General features: G+C 35.1%; 2 protein-coding genes across 2 annotated transcripts; both read right to left on the bottom strand.

Moving 5' to 3' along the window:
- Window positions 1-11,768: 11,768 nt before the first annotated feature.
- Window positions 11,769-15,048, bottom strand: LOC132286116 (probable LRR receptor-like serine/threonine-protein kinase At1g74360). Its single transcript, XM_059788379.1, has 2 exons — window positions 14,655-15,048; window positions 11,769-14,373 (listed from the first exon to the last, which is right to left on the bottom strand). Exons 1-2 carry the CDS (start codon window positions 14,716-14,718, stop codon window positions 12,143-12,145), a joined length of 2,295 nt encoding a protein of 764 aa, XP_059644362.1. The 5' UTR covers window positions 14,719-15,048; the 3' UTR covers window positions 11,769-12,142.
- A 3,097-nt stretch (window positions 15,049-18,145) lies between these two features.
- Window positions 18,146-19,048, bottom strand: LOC132281833 (uncharacterized). Its single transcript, XM_059783496.1, has 2 exons — window positions 18,848-19,048; window positions 18,146-18,667 (listed from the first exon to the last, which is right to left on the bottom strand). The coding sequence occupies exons 1-2, from the start codon at window positions 19,046-19,048 to the stop codon at window positions 18,146-18,148; spliced, it is 723 nt and encodes a 240-aa protein (XP_059639479.1).
- Between the last annotated feature and the right edge of the window lie 750 nt (window positions 19,049-19,798).

Raw genomic sequence — 19,798 nt, 5'->3', positions numbered from 1 at the left:
GTTTAGGAGGCTTAAAATCTTGATTTTCCTTTCAAAAGTAAGGACGTAATGCTGCTCGGTCACGCACCCGTTGATTCTCCGAATTTTCCTTTGCGTATATTTTTCAACTTATATAATGAACATTCATTTTCTCATTTAAAAATCATCCCTACATTCTATCTCTCAATTATGTAAAATTTCTTCCAATTGGCAAATAATATCTTTGCAAATTATTTAAAAGGTAGGATCGAGATTATAATTTGGATTTCGAATAATCGGTTGTTATTTGGAAGGTCGGAAGTTACTTGATTGAGAATCCATGGAATCGGATTGAGTTTAAAAATAATAACTAATATTGAGAAAATAGAAGATAAAATAGCTTGAATGGTAAATAATAAAAATATGTAGATGTGATGAATTGTGGTAGGAGTTGAAATATTTATAGAAGAGAAATGAATTTTAAATTTTTTTTTTTTTAAAAAAAAAGTTTATTTTTTTTATTTTTTGAAAATTATAGCCACCAAATAGTGCCTTAACGGCCAAATGCAATGTTTGTAGCGGAAATTTAAAATTTAAAGTAAAAGAATTTTTTTAAAAAAAGGTCTTTTAATTTATTTTTGGCCCAAATCAATTTTTTTTTTTTTTTTTTGAACAAACAGTGCCTAAACAATATATTTTTTATTTAATGAATTTTTTTTATTTATTTTTTTAAAAAAAAAAAAAAATGAGCTCAAAATAACCTATTTTTGGGTTTTTTCTAAAAAAATCATACAACCTAACCTTTGTAGCCTTAAAAAAAAATGGAAAAAATGCTTCACCCAGAACGACGTAGTTTTGGCAAGAAAATAATAATAATAAAAAAACTCTTGATCGGGTTTGGCCTCGCAGTATTCCGCGAGCTCTTTTGGGCCCACCCAATTAGCTCCTAACCGTTAGGGGGCAGTTGGGCAATTTGGCACGCGAAAAAAAGGCTTTCTAGAATCCGCTGTTGATGCTCTTTGGGGCGCTTTTATCATTTGGAAAAATTCATAAATTATATATTTATAAAAAATAAATCTATTTTTTTTTTTCCAGTATCTTGTGAATGAGCTTCTCCTTCTTTTCTAGTTTTCTTTAAATATTTCAAATACGTGAATAATCATAATGGCTTACGGCTCTTTATTAAAAGGGCATGTGCGTACTTGCAAAATTATTTATTTATTTATTTTTATTAAATTTAAATTATCCATTCATTTTATTATTTTATTATAAAAACGCAAGAAAAGGTAAGAGAGAAAAAGGATGCGAGACCTACAAAAATAAAAGGCGGCAAAGTTTATAGGAATTCTCCACATCATTGACTATGGAAGAATTCATAAATTATATATTTATAAAAAATAAATCTATTTTTTTTTTCCAGTATCTTGTGAATGAGCTTCTCCTTCTTTTCTAGTTTTCTTTAAATATTTCAAATACGTGGATAATCATAATGGCTTACGGCTCTTTATTAAAAGGGCATGTGCGTACTTGCAAAATTATTTATTTATTTATTTTTATTAAATTTAAATTATCCATTCATTTTATTATTTTATTATAAAAACGCAAGAAAAGGTAAGAGAGAAAAAGGATGCGAGACCTACAAAAATAAAAGGCGGCAAAGTTTATAGGAATTCTCCACATCATTGACTATTCGTAGATATTATGAAAGAAAATGAGAAGCGAGATATGCTTATATGACACTCTTCTTCAATTGTACATCACTTACTTTTCTCTCCACTTTATATAAATATTGTCGATTCAAATTTACACACAAAATGTCCTAAGAGGTCCTCTTACAACATTATTTTTTTCAAAATGAGTCCTATAACAAAAGAATATGCCAGTTTAATATCACTAATCTAATTTAATTTCTTTGAATGATATTAGCATTTGATTTTAGGAAGGATAATGGGACAGGAGGTTGATTTGTGACCTAAACCACTTTTTTATTCAAAAAATAAAAACGAATATAAAGAGGGGGATCCTCGCAGTTTCTAAAAGGTAGCCCAATATCCAAAACATCTGGGCTTGTGAAGGCTTAAGCCCACTAGTCAACATTTTTTATTGCGTGAGTCGGACATATTATATTATTTGTATTACTATTTAATGAATATGCATTATTTTTTTCCCTTAATGTATTTAATTTTTGGGTAAATTACATGGACCTCCCATGTGGTTTGTTATAATTACAGGGATCTCCCCTATGATTTAAAAATTTACTCGGATATCCAATAAAAGTGAAACTAACCTACGCAGACCTCCCTTCTTAGTGATGGACCGTTAAATGGACTAACATACTTGTTTAATTTATTAAAATGCCCTCAAGTTGCTATAGTAAATTACTAACCTAGGAAGCTCCAAGCAACAAAACCACCTTGACCCATTAGCTTCCATAGATTTCGACACCGGTGAGCAAAGAACAAAGTACGTCCATGAAAATCAAAGACCAGTTCTATGATTAATTGACCCAATTGTCGAAGAACAATCCGTTGAGGAGAGACCTATTTTGGTGAAGCTACCCAACGTTGAAACTCAATGGTGTCAAGACCCATTATCGGCAAAGCTTTGAACTGAAGTTTCCATTGTTTTTAGTGAAGCTCCAAGCAACAAAACCACCTTGACCTATTAGCTTCCATAGATTTCAGCACCGGCGAGCAAATAACCAAGTGCATATATGAAAATTGAAGACCAACTCCATGATTAATTGATTCAATTGTCGAAGAACAGGTCCGACGAGGAGAAACCTATTTCGATGAAGCTACCCAACGTTGAAACTCAATGGTGTCAAGACCCATTATCGATAAAGCTTCGAACAAAAGCTTCTATTGTTTCCTATGAAAGCTCCAAACAACAAAACTACATTGACCCATTAGCTTCCATAGATTCCGGCACCGGTGAGCAAAGAACCAAGTGCGTCCGAGAAAACCGAAGACCAACTCCATGATTAATTGATTCAAATGTCGAATAGTAGGTCCAGTAAGGAGAGACCCATTTCGGTGAAGCTAACCAATGTTGAAACTTAATGGTGTCAATACCCACCATCGATAAAGCTTTGAACATAAGCTTCCATTGTTTCTAGTGAAGTTCTAAGAAACAAAACTAACTTGACCCATTAGCTTCCATAGATTCCGGCACCGGCGAGTAAATAACCAAGCGTGTCCATAAAAAATAGGTGAGTAAAGAGAGAAAGTGAGTAAAGAGGAGATATATGAAGGGCAAAATAGGTATTTTACTCAATTTAATACATGACATCAGCACAATCCATCATTAAATGATGTTGACTTTAACAAAAGGGAGGTCTGTGTAGGTTAGTTTCATTTTTAGGGAAGTCCGTGTAATTTACCCTTAATTTTATTCATATAAGGTAAACAATATAATACATAGGAAAGTGACCAGTAGGATCACTAGGACAAGCATTACAAAAAAATAAATAAATAAAAACTAAAATGAGGTATACGGTATACCCCATATCAGTAGAAGACAAGAGAACTAAACAATATAAACCTTTAAACAACATTAATACATATGATTTTGATTAGAGAGAGATTCTTGATGCATCTAAACCTTCCTTGCATGTTTCAGTTGTTAGTTGTTGAGGAGTGTGTTTAACACCATCATGAGCCCTCTTATTTCTTTTTCCCCAAATGAACCATAATGTTGTTGTAAACAAGTATCTTTCCAGTTTGTACTTCATAGAGTTGCCTTGAGTTTAGCTATAAACCAATCAACCATCCTAGAAATGTATTGCAGATTCATGACATCAAAGGGGCTAGACTAGTTAGAAAAGACTTTTTCCAAGGAGTAAACAAGCATTTTTCTAAGGGGTTTGCCTAGTTAGAAAAAACTTGGGTCTTGGTACCTCATGATACATCAAGTCTCAGGATCGATTCCTCCTTGATGTAAATAATCCCAACTAGGAAAAAAAAAACCATCTTTATCTTAGAACTCATAATGTGAGGCAGAGAGTGTGAGTGATTTTGTTGGATTTGGGGCAAGGATTGGAGACTTTCTCTTTCTAGACTTCCTCTCTTCTACCATCGAAGATCTTTGGTTATGATTGGAGATGGCAGCTGGGGCGTCAATGGTCATCTTATCCTTATTCATAACTAACTAGTTCTTCTCTTAGGGCTTGGATGAAGTGTAATATCTTGGATATTTCTGGGTTTTTTATTATTTATTTTTCGTACCTTGTTTTGCGTGTCACGCGGGCGCCGAGGGCCATTTCGGTCATTTTTTTGAGCCAGGGGAATTAGAAGTGCATTTTCAATCATTTTAAGTCAATTAAAAGTGATGATATCACTTTTAGAATTTTTCGAAGTCGGGATGATTTCCGGGCTTTGGAACTTCTCCCGATTTTCTCATTTTAAGTGAGGGGTATTGTAGACATTTCACACACATATACATATATATATAAGTATACATTGATGTAGATATTTTATGGGATGTGGATGACATTGCAATGGATGAGTGAGGGTAAAATGGTAACTTGGGCATAAATTAGTAGCCCATAAATTGGTGACACTTGGCATATTTTTGGCCTTATGCTTTGTTCGGTAGGAAGGAAAAAAATTGAATAGAATGGAGAGAAGAAGGAATGAATGAGACATCCCTAGGGAAGAGATTAAGTGTTTCCCCTTTTTGTTCCATTGGATGGAAGAGAATGGAAAAAACTAAAAATTTAATTTAATCTGTATGATAAAACGAAAGATAAGTTTTTAAGTTATTTTTACCATTAAACCCATCACTTACTTTTCAACTTCAACAATATTTGGGCGGATGAAAATTTGTGAAGGAGGAAAGATGACTCATCCTTCCTATTATCATTTTTTTTCCTTATATTTTCTCTACCGGATGAAGGAAATTTGTTCTTTCCTTTCTATTTTCCTTCCACCCTTCTTCTCTCATTCCTATCGAACATAACATTAGGAATGAGTTGGAAGACCAAGCCTTACCCCCTTTCTTTTTCATTTTTGGATCTTCTTCTTCTCTCTTTATCTCTTCTATTTCTCTCTCTATATCTATTCATACATAACTGTGATACCCCCGGATTTTTGGATGCGGGTTGGCCAGGCCCACGCCCGATTACCCGAGGATATCAAACCAATTAACAATAAACAAACACAGAATACAATTAAGGAAACAGGAATAAATAAAAATTTGCTAAAAAGATACTAGAATGATAATCAAAATACTGAAACCTCGGAATAAAATCAAATTAATAAAGAATTATTCTGATACATCCAAATTCTCTATTTCTAATATAACTCGGGAATCCATCTGGTGGATCCCTAAAAACTCCAACACTGAAATCATCAATTGAAGAACTCCATTGCTAAATCATGAAGAAGCTCATACGTCATCGGAAGAATGAGAGGCCGTCTCTGCTCAGCACAAACAAGATCTAAGACCTGGAACCGTCCGTTACCTGAAAATAATAGTGGGTCAGGCCCACGAACAAGTTCTATTCTAACTGCAATCCATACAGTGACCCGATACGCAAATACACCCTAGATATCTCAACAATAGCTATCTAGTCCATAAATATATAAATATCCACACTAAGGGACATTCACTGGACTACAGTAGGGGTCTTAACCTGAATATAAGGCAACATGCGAAAACGCACCCAAAGGTGGGCATGAGTACTTAGACCTAACATGGTACATCTTAACCTACTATTGCCAGCTACGTATCCATTGCATATACGCACCCTAACCAACGACTCTGAGACTCAAGCTCATATCGTGGTACCGTAATCATATATTTAAAATACGTCCAAACCAAAGTATGTCATTCAATTCTTTGTTGATCTGACCTAAGACGTATAATCAGTTAACCACTCAACTTATTCAGTTGATATGAGTTAGCTTTAAACAACAGTAAATCCATATGGTCACTCAAGTTACTCAGTTGATCTGACCTAAACCACAAACATCAATTAATCCAGATAGTCTCACAACTTACTCAGTTAATCTGACTTAAACAAAATTAGGATTCAATATTTTACAATCCTTTCCTTTAATCCAATAGGTCAGGTTTATGCGTTTTGAGCTAAACCATCCCTAGTATGACACCATCCTATACCGGTGCATATAATCTTCCATATCCATGTAATTGACAGAATATATTAATTCAGCAATTAAAATTCCACATATATATAATCGTTTAGCGATTTACAATCCAAAACCAATATCCAAATAATTGCAGAAAGATGTTTAAAGGTTTAACAATTTAAATCCAAGAGTTAAACCATATATTGTTTAACAGTTCAACGACTAACATCCAAAGTATGAATAGATCAGTTTTAATAAATCAATAACTTTATCATGCATATAAATAAGTTTTAAAATCATAATATTGTCCAAGAAATTGCTAAAATTAATTCTAGCAATTCAGTTCCTTTTATCCATCAATAGCATGCTAGGTTGCATCTTTGCATACTATTTTATTGTTTTAGCACCGAGCCATAAACTATGCTACAAGTCCAATTTGTTAATTAAAAGACTCCCTCATACATCTAAAATTTAATTTAGAATCATATTATAGCACCCTAAATTGTCAAATTAAAATTAGACAATTTAACTTCCTTCCAGCAGTTAACCGGACACAAGTTGTTAAATAGCGCACTGTTAATTCCATTAATATAAAGAGGGTATTTTATGCAATACAAGACCTTAATTACATCCTAAATTAATTATTGAAACCCCTATTAAAGTTTTAAAACTGTTCAGAAACCCCAAAAGCCTAAACAGTTTTTGAAAACTTACAGTACGCATCAAAATGGAAAGAGCTTGCTCTAAAATAAATAGAGCGGGCTCAAACCAACATTGAGCCGGCTCCAAAAAAATTTGGAGCAGGCTCAAAGTGTTTGGAGCCGCTTCCAGAAAGGGGAAGCTCACTGTTCCACTTTCTTCTCCGTTTTCGATGATAGTTGGTTTCTAAAACTGATCCTAAGGGTCTTATTAATACCAAATAGCATCCCAATGGTTTAATAACAACAATTGGAATTAAATACAAAGATTAAATTTGCTACCGAACTAAACATGCTTTAGAAACAAACTGAAACTATTTTGCAACAACAGTTCCATTCCAACCTCTCTGTTCCTCATCAATACTGAACCTAAGATCTTATATCATCCCATTAACATCCCCATGGTTCGTTTATAGAAGATGGAAGTAAGTACAGTAACAAAAATCACAACAGAATTTAACATCCTTTAAGGAACAAAACTGGAAGCAGACATGCACAAATTGTAAGCAGATTTGATTTTAATACAAACAGATCATCAAAATAGCATATAATAAACACGTAAATCCCGATTACTGATTAATTAAAACCCTAGAGGATATCTAGGTGCATAGAACACGAGCCAAAGGGAAGGAGAAAGAAAAGAACTTGCCTCTGTGGTTTTTGAATAAAAACCCTGTCGCCGTCTTCCTAGGTTTTTCCGACGACGTCCGTTCACTGTCAACTCTACCTCCTACTGCTCAACCTTCCTCCTCCTAGGTCTGACCTTCAAGCCACTGCCAAAACCCTCTCTGACGTTGCTCTATCTTTTCCTCACAACCTCTCTCTGTTTTCATTTTAAACTCTCTGTATATTCACTATTCAGGAATAGGGTTTGTGCTTACCACCCTAAGCAGACTTATAACAGTATATATATAGGCATATAAAAACCTACGTCTACTTATATTAAGAGATGGAAACCCAACTAAACCCTAGTCGGCCAAATACACAATCCCTAACCCTAAAATCCTAATTTAACAACCTAATTAACTCATTTAAAACAATCAAAACTAATTTAATTAAATAAAAACAAAAATCCAATTAACTAATTAATTAAAACCTCAATTACATTACATAGACAATTAACCAAACAAAACAATTCAATCAAATTAAAGAATAAAACAATTAAATCATATAAAGAATAAAACAATTAATTAAGATAAACAACAATTTGACACATAAGCACATAGCCACAAAAATCAATTCAAAAATGCATATTAAACACTAAAAAAAAATAAACAAAATTTCAATTATATCCTTTTTAAATTTAGGGGTATTACAATAACCTCCATGCTTCTAACTTAAATTTGGAGGAATTGGGGTATGATTTTAAAGATGTCATAGAAGAGAAAGTGAAAGAGCTTGGAGAAGGCCATCTTTTAACATCCATATTGCAAGGACTAAGGGTGATTTTGAAATTGGGATTGGTTAAGGGCTTGTTTGGTTGCCATCCTTGAGGTAGGGATTTCTAATACTTTGTACTTTGCCTTTTGTTAAGAAATCTTCTTTTGAATCCTTACTTGACCATGTAGAATGCAAGTTTTGTAAATGAAATGATGATTGAAGAAAATGTGATGAAAGCATGCTAGTATTTGATGTATAACATGTTTTTTTCCATGTAAATGAAGTGTTGTCATTGACTAGTTGAAGAATTGCTAATTGTGCTAACGTGTTAGCATGATTTTGTTGATATGATTTACATGAGAAAGCCATACTTGTGCATAAATTATAAAGAATGCCATGTTTGTATCTATTGTATAGAGAATGCCATATTGATGCCATTTCTATTGTATAATTAAGATGGAGGTTAAGTTAATGCAATTGCATTCATATCCATGGCATGGTGGGAAACTTGAATTTGAAGGACATTAGAGTCATTTTAGAATGGTGAGAAAGTTGAAAGAGATTAACAAGTTAGCCATTTTAGGATGGGTGGAAAAGAGAATATTAGAAATGGACCGGGTATTGCAAGCCCGATGCTAACTCGACCTAAAGGGACGTTGTTTGGTATTAGACATGAAAAAGTTGATACTAGGATCCAAATGGCCAAGAGGCCATGGATAGTGTCAATCCTAGCTCAGTAAAAGTCGGTTAGTGTAGGTGGGAATTAGGGCCGGTAAAGGCCAGGTTTGGAGTTGGTTGAGACTAGGGTTGGGAAAATAAGGAACACTGCATTACATTCTATGTAATAATTTGATGGATTGTTTAAATGAAATTGTTGAGATTGATTTGTGGTTTAAAATGCTATGACATTCCCCAATGCATGATCCCGATATTCTTTCATTGCCCTTATTTGTTTCGTGGCTCAAGGGAGTCCAAAGTTTGTGTCTTCGGGATCTTCTACTCAGCCTCTGTGCTCACCCATTCCTTTAATATTTTTCAGGTTATGGCAACGATGCGGTTGAGGACGGACCCTCACAAGTGTAGTTAGGGTTAACGAAAACACCATTTTGTATTATCTTGTATTAGACGCTTAAATTGATGTAAATTCTTATAAAGCATTGTAATTGTGGCCGGAAGGGTCTGAACTTGTATCTTTATTCCGTCGGACTATGTATTAATGTAAACGATGTAACTTAAAGGTTTTAAATAGATGTCTTGCTTTCATTTACCATACTTATGCATGTTTGATTATATAAGAGTCTAAATTGATGAGTTATGTTGTCAAATGCATGCTAGTGAGTTGAGAGAGGAGCATTTAGGCAAAAAATGACCGAATGGGTGTTCAGGATCACGAATAGGGGCAAAAACCCCATTTATGGGCTGCTCTGAGCACTCCTTACTCTGTTGCGAGCGCTCGGCACATGCGCCGGGGTGCCCAGGACATACCCACGGAACGCTCCGAGAGTGTCTACCGAGTACTTAGGGCATGCGCTAGAGTGCTCATGGCACCCATGGAGCGCTCCGAGGACATCGATGGAGCGCTCCGTATTAGATTTTAGGCGCTGTTTTTTTAAAAGTTTTTTGTTGGCCCCGAACTTCAACGTATGGGTCCACTAAGATATTTGGGGGAGCTTAAATCACTATGGCCCCGCTAGAATGCAAGCAGATTGGCCCGAAATGACATTTTTACCCTTTTGAGCCCTAAAATGGGTGAGCTCGAACCAAGTTATTTTCTTTCATTTATAAATGATCCTAAGCAACTAGATATAGCCTAGAAGGCAGTTATAAGATCCCTAATGCAATAAACGACCCAAAAAGACCGATTTACTCTTGTAACTGTAAGTGAACCAAATTGTAACCGGGGGTTTTTTTTTTTCTTCATCCAGAAGCTATTTAAAATGATTAGAATCAATCGTTAAAACTTCATATAGACTTCAAATGCCTTGTACGGGTCACATAGACCATTTTACCCTTGGGTATATACGGGTCGGGTCGGGACCCGGTAAGCGATTCGGACCCTCGGGTTTGGGTCGTTACATGAAACCCCAACCTAAGTATTGTATTATTTGTTTTCAATTTAGGGATTATTGTGTAGATTGTTTAACCTTGCAAATTAAACTTGGTTGTACCAAGATTAGTTTTTTTTATTTAAATTCTTTAATTTGTACCGAGATTAGTTGTGTGTTTAATGCTTTAATCAATCTTCTTATGATTTTTACATTGTCTTATGCATTGATTGTGGTTGATTAATCTCAACATCTCCACTTCTTGTAGTTGTGTGGATGATGGTTAAATAATGGTACTTAATTGATGCATTTGCATTTTATTTAATGATTCATGCTTAGATTTGATGGGTTGTGTTACAACATTAGAGTAAAAGTTTCCAGGTATACAATTCATGCTTAGCTTTGATGAGTTATGCATGTTGATGCAATTTACATATTCTCTTGACCATGATTGTTTACATATAACCACAATTCTTAATTGCACAAATATTTTTTCCAAAATTTGATTGCAATGGTATAATTACAAGGCTTAGAGGTGGATTCTATGACTTAAATTTTTCAATATCTTCATTCAGTTATCCAATTATCATTTCTTTTATTTGCATTTGTTTAGTTTCATTAAGATTATAAGCAAACATATTTTCTATTTAATCACAGGTTCACTAATAGTAAATTGAATGAAGCCGCTAGGATTATAAGCAAACATATTTTCTATTTAATCACTTGTTCACTAATTGTAAATTGAATAAATCCACTAATCCATGTGGACGATCCATACTTACTATACTATATAGTAGTAGTAGTGATATAGTAGTAGTAGTGGTTTTATAAATGTAAAATTGACTTTCCAAAGTTTTCAAAACCACATTCTTATCAACCTTGTGAAGCGACCTCTCACGAGTTATGTCAATTTCTACCGGTCTAGGTTTCCTAGCTAAAAATTCCGGTGTCATCTCTCAAACTCTATTTACTTGCACTTTATTTTTGCTTTGTTAGTTTGATTTTAGTTTTATTTTAGTAGAATTAAAATAAGTAAAAATTGGATAAAGAAACAAGTAAAACCCATTCACCACCATTTAGATTATTTTTAGTATAAACTTTCACATCCATTCGTATAGCACAACTCACAAGATCAGCGGACAAGTGTTTGAGAAATTGAAAATCATCGGATTGATAATGATTCAGCCATTCATCAACCGCGAAGAGCGCACGGAATCAGAGCTCTGACTGACGAAAGTGTTGCTGATGAATTTGAGGTGTTTCTGCTAGAAGGATCGAACCAAAACTATGAGATGGCAAACGTGTTCGGCAGTGGATCGAAATCCGTTGATTTGGTGGCGAGAGATGTCTGCTTCTATGTGTATATTTTGCCTCAAGTAATTTATATTTATGGCGGTTGGAGATTTTGAGTGTTATGGCCTAGATGGTTAATTGATACTTGTAACTTGGAATGTAAGGTGAAAAAAAAAAAAAAAAAAAAAAAAATTGGAATGTAATTATTTGATAATTAATAATGTAATTCCTTGATGAATTAATAAAAACTTGGAAAGAACAATTAGGATAGTGGATGAACCCAGTGTTGTGGCTAGCACCAACAGTGGCTGCAAAGCCATGGACGAACTGTAGATTTTTATTTTATTTATTTATTTATGATTTTTTGTGTAATTTTATATCATATCTCAACTGCAGTTTGTCCTCAGTTAGGTAAAAGGGGTAATTTGTTACCATTAGTAAATTGTGGTTGTTTTTTGCTCCAAAAAAAAAAGAAAAAAAAAAAAAAAAGAGAGAGAGAAATAAAAAAAGGGAAAGGGTGTTTTGCAACCTCTTGAAATTAAAGGTGGTTTAGTGCACTAATTACATTTAATAATATAATAAAAGTTACACATATATTAAATAGAAGCATATCCAATAATTTTTCCAACAGCTATCAAGATGTTAGCATTTGTAAATCCTGTTTTGTCCAAACGGATTAATTTATTGGTATCCGACAGTCATGCAGAAAACATGAAGTCCTTACCTTGCACTTTTTCAATAGGAATAGCCAGACTATGAGTGACATGACACCACATAATAAGAAAGCCACTAGTGGAGCAAAGAACACCAAATTAGATGCACCCAATTTCGTAGGCTTCTTTGGCATTTCATTCTGGTTTGCTGGTGCAACATTTTTAATGAAAGGTGGAAGGAGCAGCAATGGGTCGCCAAAGTAGGACTCTTTCTCAAATGTTGCAAATTGCCCAGTTGTGGGGATCACACCAGAAATGTTGGGATTGTATGAGATGTTGAATTTGCTGAGCTCATTCAAGTTGTTCAAGCTGGTTGGGAACCTGCCTGAGAAATTGTTATATGACAAGTCCAGGTTTTGTAAGCATTTGACATCACCAATTGCCATTGGAATTTCACCAGAAAACTCGTTCTGTGAAATGTTGAGGACTACAAGTGGCATTTGACTAATCTCTGGAGGGAGAGAACCATTGAATTTATTTTCACCCAATTGCAGCATACTGAAGTTCTGCATCTTACCAATCTCAAGAGGGAGTTTACCGGATAATTGGTTCCCGCTGAGTTGGACATAACCGGTTATCTGCAATGTCCGGACAGTTGAGCCAGGCGCACACACTGGGAATAGACCATATCCTTTCAGCAACTTATCCCAAAGGTTTCTGCAACTCTTCCATGTAAGCAATGTGTACACAAAACTAAAAGGAGGATAGTTTGCCGGAATCCACCTCCTCATCACCAAGCACTCACCAGAACCAGAAGCAAGTCCATCACTTTTCTTATTTAACTGGAAGGTTGGAGTCGCATTCAAACCCATATTTGTCAACTCAGTTGGGATTGTCCCAGAAAGTTGATTGTTCGCGAGGTTTAACCACAACAAGCTATTACAATCCCCCAACTCCAGTGGGATTTCACCTGTTAATGCATTGTTCGCAAGCATCAACCACAAAAGAGAAGTTAAATTTCCAAAGGTTGGTGGTATTGAGCCGTTTAGCTGATTGAAGGAGAGATCAAGAGCTTGAAGGCCTGTCAACTTTCCATATTCAGGTGGTATATTGCCGGAGAAGTTATTGTATGCAAGAATCAAGAACTTCAAGCCCATCATTTCAGAAATTTCAACTGGTAATGGCCCCGAAAAATTGTTCAAGCTCAGGTCTAGCCTCTCAATTATGGGCAACTTGAGAATTCCAGAGGTGTATAACCCCCCGGTATATGAATTATTATGTAATACAAGAAACTTCACCTGCCTGAATTTCCCAAAAATTTCTTGAATATCTCCCCCAAAATTGTTCTTGCCCATATTCAAAAAGGCCAACTTACTCAAACCCAAAAGAGACTCCGGAATTTCTCTGAAAAAATTGTTGCTCCCCAAGTAAAGCCCTTCAAGACCCGAAATCGATCCAATTTCTGCCGGAATTTTCCCTGTGAAGTTGTTTCCCCACAGATTCAAAATCACCAAATCCTTACAATTTGAAATTTCCTTGGGAAATTCTCCAACAAATGAGTTTCCTGACAAGTCCAGAACTTTTAGGCTACAATTTCCTGAGAAAATCGACGGCGAAATAATGCCATTGAAATTATTCTCAGATATAGCATACTTTCTCAGCTTCCCAAACCCTAGCCATACATCTCCACTAAAATTGTTGGTGCTCAGATCAAGATACTGCAATTCCGGGCACTCAGAGAAAAGATCACCAATCTCGCCGGTGAAATTGTTTGCCGAAATGTTTGCAAGAATCAAACGGTTACAAATCGCCGGAAAACTCAACTGAATTGTGCCGCTAAATCTATTGACAGTGAGGTCGAGAACCTCCAAGCTGCTGAGTCCGGTCAAGTTAAGCACTCCGCCGATGATGTTATGAGACAAATTCAGATATTTGAGGTTCTGGCACAGGCCTAGGTCGGCCGGAATGGCTCCGTCGACGGTGTTCCTCGAGAGATCTAGGTGCGTGAGGGCGGTTAAGGACGAGAAGTTTCCGAACATGTCGCCAGCGATTTGGCTCCCGGAGAGGTCGATTCCGGTGACTCGAGCGCCGAAGCACAAAATTCCCGGCCAATCGCACGGCGAAGAATTCTGTTGGTTCCATTCGGCGTATCGTCCTCTGTTCAGGGGATTTCGATCTTCAAGGTGTGATTTCATGTTGAGCAATGCTTGTTTATCAGTCTCTATTGAATCTCCAACACCATTAACAACCGCGCCTGCAATTCAAATGTTTTCAGAGAGACAAGAGACAAATTTCTGTTATTTATGCCAAATCAATAGAATCGTTCTCGAAAAACTCGAAAAAAATAAAAAATAATAAAAAAAGTCAAGTTGTAGTTGTTTTTAACATTGCAAGAAAGTTAGTTGATCGAGTAAGAATGGACTAATACAATTACATGCAGAAACAAATAGATGGATTTTCTGGGAAAATTAGATTGTATAATCCAATAGAGAGGAAAAGAAAACCAGATGTAACGAAAGGCATAGGTTAGTGTACCAGTAATTAAGATTAGGAAAATGATTAATGCGATGGGACGTGGATCGGTTTCTTCCTCTGGCATGATCAGTATTGTAATGTAACCTTCTTCTTCTTGTTGTTAGAGGAGCTATCTTGACTTCACAGGTAACCTTTATCAGAAAATCTTATACTAATATATATTAGTGTTAAAATCATAAGATCACATAATCTCTGCAAACATAAAACCTTCACAACTGTGAAAGAGCCGTTAACAATGGTTCTGCAAGACTATAGTTGCAGACCCTCCAAAAATACCAGCAAAAGTAGAGTATATATATATAGGGACAAAAGTAGAGTATATATGTGTGCACAGAGAGAGATTCATGATATATATCTACTGATCATTGGTTGTGTAAGGGATATTTGCATAGCAGAGCAGAGCAAACGATTGTTCTCTTTAACTGGGTTTGGGGTTTTAAAGGGTATAATGGTCATTAAATGGTTAAAAGAATAATTTGGTCATATGATTAATAGGTTGGCACATGAGAGTCACACTTGTCCCGTTTAGGCAAACAAACGGAATGGGAATACCATTAGGGGGTGGACACGGATAGGATATGGGGATGAATTCCTATTTGATTCGCTTTTAATGGATTAAATAAATTTTAATTTTTCATGGATTCGTTATTATATGGATTGGATCAGATTAGATTTACGGATTAAATTTTATTTAAATTATTTATTATTATTTTTATAATTAATATTATTTATTATTTATTTATCTTTTAACGATAACCCAATATATAATATTTTAATTTATTAATATTAAATTCATATATTTAAATAATTATTAACTAATACAGCCTTAAAAGTTCATTAAATTATCATTAATTAATATATCTTTGAAAATATATATATAAATTTCACGGATCGGGTTGTATTTTTAATAACACAATCCGTGATCCGATCCGTGAGTTACGGATTTGATTTTTTTGAATCCGTCACAGATCCGTGGGTGCAACAATCCGATCTCATCCGCACGTATCGGATTAGATTTACAGATTATTTGTCTATCCCTAAATACCATGATAGATTTTTGAAAATTAATGAGGTGATTTGATAATTTATTGGGTTAAAATTTCTCCATTTTCAAATTTATGCATAAAACTTCAGTATAAATAAATATATATATATATATATATATATGAATTAAAAAACATTATCACATTGTCTCCATTTATGTTACTCTATCTTCAAAAGGGAGCACTCACGTCTCATGTTTAATCATTTTATGTCGAAAATACCTCTCAAGTCAGCACGTGACAGACACTCACACCTAGCTATTCTTTTTACGCCAAAAAGGCTTTATAAATAAATCTATATAATAGTTTTTTTTAAATAAAAAAAAAAATTATGCGAGGGATTTATGCACAAATTTTAAAGTAAGGGTTGTGATTTTAACCCTAATTTATTTAGTATGGTAATTATATGACTCTTTTTGAATAGTAGTGGAGTTTCTTATGATTTTAATTCTATAAATTATATATGCATACATATATATAAATATATATATGTTTGTGTTTATACCTTTGTTTTTAAAAAATTGCAATTAGTGCAGTTGAGAAAGTGAGGGTGATGTACTTTCAATACACTAGTATTCTTGGATGATATACTTCCAATTTCACAATGTCACTAGTTGTAATACTTTACAAATATGATGATATATTTAATAACGAGGGTAAAATGAGGCAGTATACTCTCACTTTTACAATACCACCAATTATAACTATGTAAACGATGTGATGGAAAGCAAAAAAACGATGTGATCTAAAAGTTTTCAAAGGGATTTTTTTTAAGGGCCTATGGAGTAATAGAAAGTCAAAGTGACACTAATTTTAATAAATTAACAGATTTATGTCATTTAGAAAAATTAATATCCTGTGGACAAAAAAAAAAGACTATTAGGTTATTTACTGTTTTTTCATTATAAAATAATGTTTTAATCGATAAGTTAAACATAAAAATAAGTTAAAAGATTATTTATCATTAAATATATTTCAAGTGAAATTCATATTTTTTTTTTAATTTTTAATCATTGGACATAAACTCACACACACTATTCACACACTCCAATTACTCCTTTAAAGATTTAAATTTTCACTATTTATTTTAAAATAAAAATAAAAGAGATATTACTGTACCATAAAACGTTTATTGTGGAACTCATGCTTAAAACATTTAAAGAGATAAAAGTTCCTTCTATTAGCAATTTAAAGTATTTTAGATTTGACTTGGTTATCAAAACTTGTTCTTTTTGATTTGGGGTTTTATCGCATGACGCGCGTTGAATACAATTGTTGTTCTATTAGCAATTTAAGTATTTTAGAACTGATTTTTCTCAAAGTGGGATCCACTTCAATGACTAATATGAATGAAATCAGTTTCACCAGTTAAAGCACTCCGTTGACCATTAAATGCTTTCAAAAAAATACGGCACATTCTTATATACGTGTGAATACAATTGTTGCTTATTTCTTGTGAAAAAAAAAAAAAAAAATCACTCATATGAACTTTATGTAACAAGGTTCATTTATCCTGCGTTAAATTTGAATGAAAAAATAATTAGGTATAAATAGATAGGTATATATTATTACTTAACAATTTCAATTTTTAAATAATTAGATAAGTATTTACGTTAAAATTAGTATCAAAACCAGACCTATCTAGTCTTTGATCCGGTGTTACGCCAAGCATTCAATCCGGAGGCGTCCGACTTTGCGAATTTAGGTGAGTGAAAAATAGATAAGCATCCACCAATTATATAATACTTTTATTGATTTTTGTCAAAGTGCGATCCACTTCAATGACTAGTATGAATAAAAACCAGTTCCACCAGTTCCATTTAGTGCGATCCACTTCATTGACTAGTATGAATAAAAATCAGTTCCACCATTGACCATTAAGCACTCCTCCATTGACCATTAAATCCTTTGAAAAAACATACATTCTCATATACGCGTGAATACAATTGTTGCTTATTTCAGGAGATTAATTTGTGGAAAAAGAAAAACTGTGAAATTTGAGATGCTGTGTTGGTGAAATTTGAGATGCTTGTTTGCCTTGGTAAAAAAAAAAAAACCTATAAAGGTGTTGTCGGGAGTGTAAACAAAAAGATATATATAAGCAGAGTAGTCTTATTCCCCTCACTCAAGTCTTTCTTTTATTTATTTATTTTTCATAATAAAAAAACATCATATTTACGTATCCATTCACTTGCATTTATTCAATTTATTTCCCTAACATTTATAAAACTTTGTATTTTATGACGTTGTCTTAGTTGATACACTTTTTTTTTTTTTGAAGGCAAAAACAACCCCAACACAGGGAACCAAAATAACCACAACCCACTAAGACTCCCCCTCTGCCACCACAAAAAGGATGACAGAAGGAGGAACAAAAGACAACCACAGATTCAACACAACCCCAGGTCACGAAAGAGCGGCCAAAGCATGAGCCACCCGATTACCCTGTCATCGCACATGAGTCAACCGAGTAGATGAAAACCGTCGCAAGTCCCGAGCAATATCAAAACAAATAGAAGCAATTTCGGACGGGCAAGACTGTTGACAAAGCACCCCGTCCACCACAGCTTTAGCATCTGATTCAAACCATAAAGAAGAGAAACGCAAATCTATAGCGCAAAGAATCGCACGCTGACAGACCAACGCTTCCGCTTCTAAAGCTGAAGCAGCAGAGAAGGGACGAAAAATAACTGCACGAAGCACTGCACCCCGAAAATCCCGAAAAACAGCAGCTCCACCCTCTTGTGAAGACTGCCGACAAAAAGCCGCATCAAAATTACACTTAACAAAACCCAATGGAGGGGGACTCCACGACTCCACCAACTCACCAGCCAGCCGTGGTTGTACTGAGGAGCAGAGGGAACGAGCATCATGAAACTCCCAAAAACTAACAACGGCCGTTTGCACCACAACCTCAGGCCGCCATAAAACCCCCTCAAAGACCAACCGATTTCGGGCCTTCCAAATACCCTAGACACAAAAGGAAATCAGGCTAAGGACATTCGCAAAGTCCGAGGAGACCATAGCCTTTTGCACCAAAAAACATCAACCTGCTCGGAACGAAGTAAAAGACAAATCGGAAAAATCAAAGCGTAACGGAGATAACTTCCACACTTGAACAGAATGAGGGCAAGAAAAGATAAGATGCACCATAGACTCCTCCTGTAACCCACAGCGAGGGCAAATAGGAGACACCGCACACCCGCGAGCCAGCAAAGCAACACGAACCGGCAAGGCATGAAAACAACATCTCCAAAGGAAGTGTTGCACCTTAGATAGTGTCCGGCAACGCCAAATAGAAGACCAAGTACTGGTAGGAGAAGCAACCCCCAAAAAAGAATCCCCGGACATAGCTAACTAATAAGCCGAGCGCACAGAAAACGTACCCGACCGTTCAGGAGACCAAATGATCTCATCCGGTTTATCCCATCGACAAATGTAAATTTTAAGAATTTCCTGCACCGTAGTGGGTGAGAAAACCTACGGCAAAAGATCCAGCTTCCACGAAGACGTAACATGATCAATCAACTATGCCATAGAAGAAAAGGGAGCAGGAACCTGGGGTGGTGGTAGTTTGTTCCAAACATCCGTGGAGAGGCCATTCCTAATCAACGAGCGGACCCCCTAACATAACAAGGCCTGAGTAGACCAAATACTACGCCATCCCCAAGAAGGATTATAACCCAAATGCGCCTCCAAGAACGACAAAGAAGGAAAATACTTTGCCTTGAAAAGCTGATACAGAAGTCCCTGTTTTTGGACCTGAAAATGCCAAGCATGCTTAGATAGAAGAGCCAAATTGAAAGCCTCCAAATCGCGAAACCCCAGACCACCCGAAGATTTACGCCGACACAAGAATTTCCAATGAAGCCAATGAATTGCTCAAGATTTATCTTTAGAACACCACCAAAAAGAACGAATATACTTCATTAAATCTTGACACAATGTAATGGGAAGCTTAAAGAAAGACATAACATAAGCAAGCAAAGCACTCAATACTGCCTTAATTAACACTTCTTTCCCACCCGTAGACATAGCTTTCGCTTTCCAAAAAGACAATCGGTCCTAGATTTTAGTCAGAAGGAAATTAAACACATCCCT

Source organism: Cornus florida, unplaced genomic scaffold, assembly GCF_030987335.1.
Source record: "Cornus florida cultivar Cherokee Brave unplaced genomic scaffold, ASM3098733v1 CherokeeBrave_3.0.0_Hap2_Chr11, whole genome shotgun sequence".
Classification (NCBI taxonomy): Eukaryota; Viridiplantae; Streptophyta; class Magnoliopsida; order Cornales; family Cornaceae; genus Cornus; species Cornus florida.
This window is presented reverse-complemented; position numbering and strand designations above follow the sequence as displayed.

Coding starts and splice junctions, on each gene's coding strand:
- LOC132286116 (XM_059788379.1), bottom strand. CDS start 14,718: ATGCCAGAGGAAGAAACCGATCCACGTCCCATCGCATTAATCATTTTC. Junction 14,374..14,654: donor TTTCCTAATCTTAATTACTG/GTACACTAACCT, acceptor TTTGAATTGCAG/GCGCGGTTGTTAATGGTGTT.
- LOC132281833 (XM_059783496.1), bottom strand. CDS start 19,048: ATGTCCGGGGATTCTTTTTTGGGGGTTGCTTCTCCTACCAGTACTTGG. Junction 18,668..18,847: donor GGTTACAGGAGGAGTCTATG/GTGCATCTTATC, acceptor TTTTGTGTCTAG/GGTATTTGGAAGGCCCGAAA.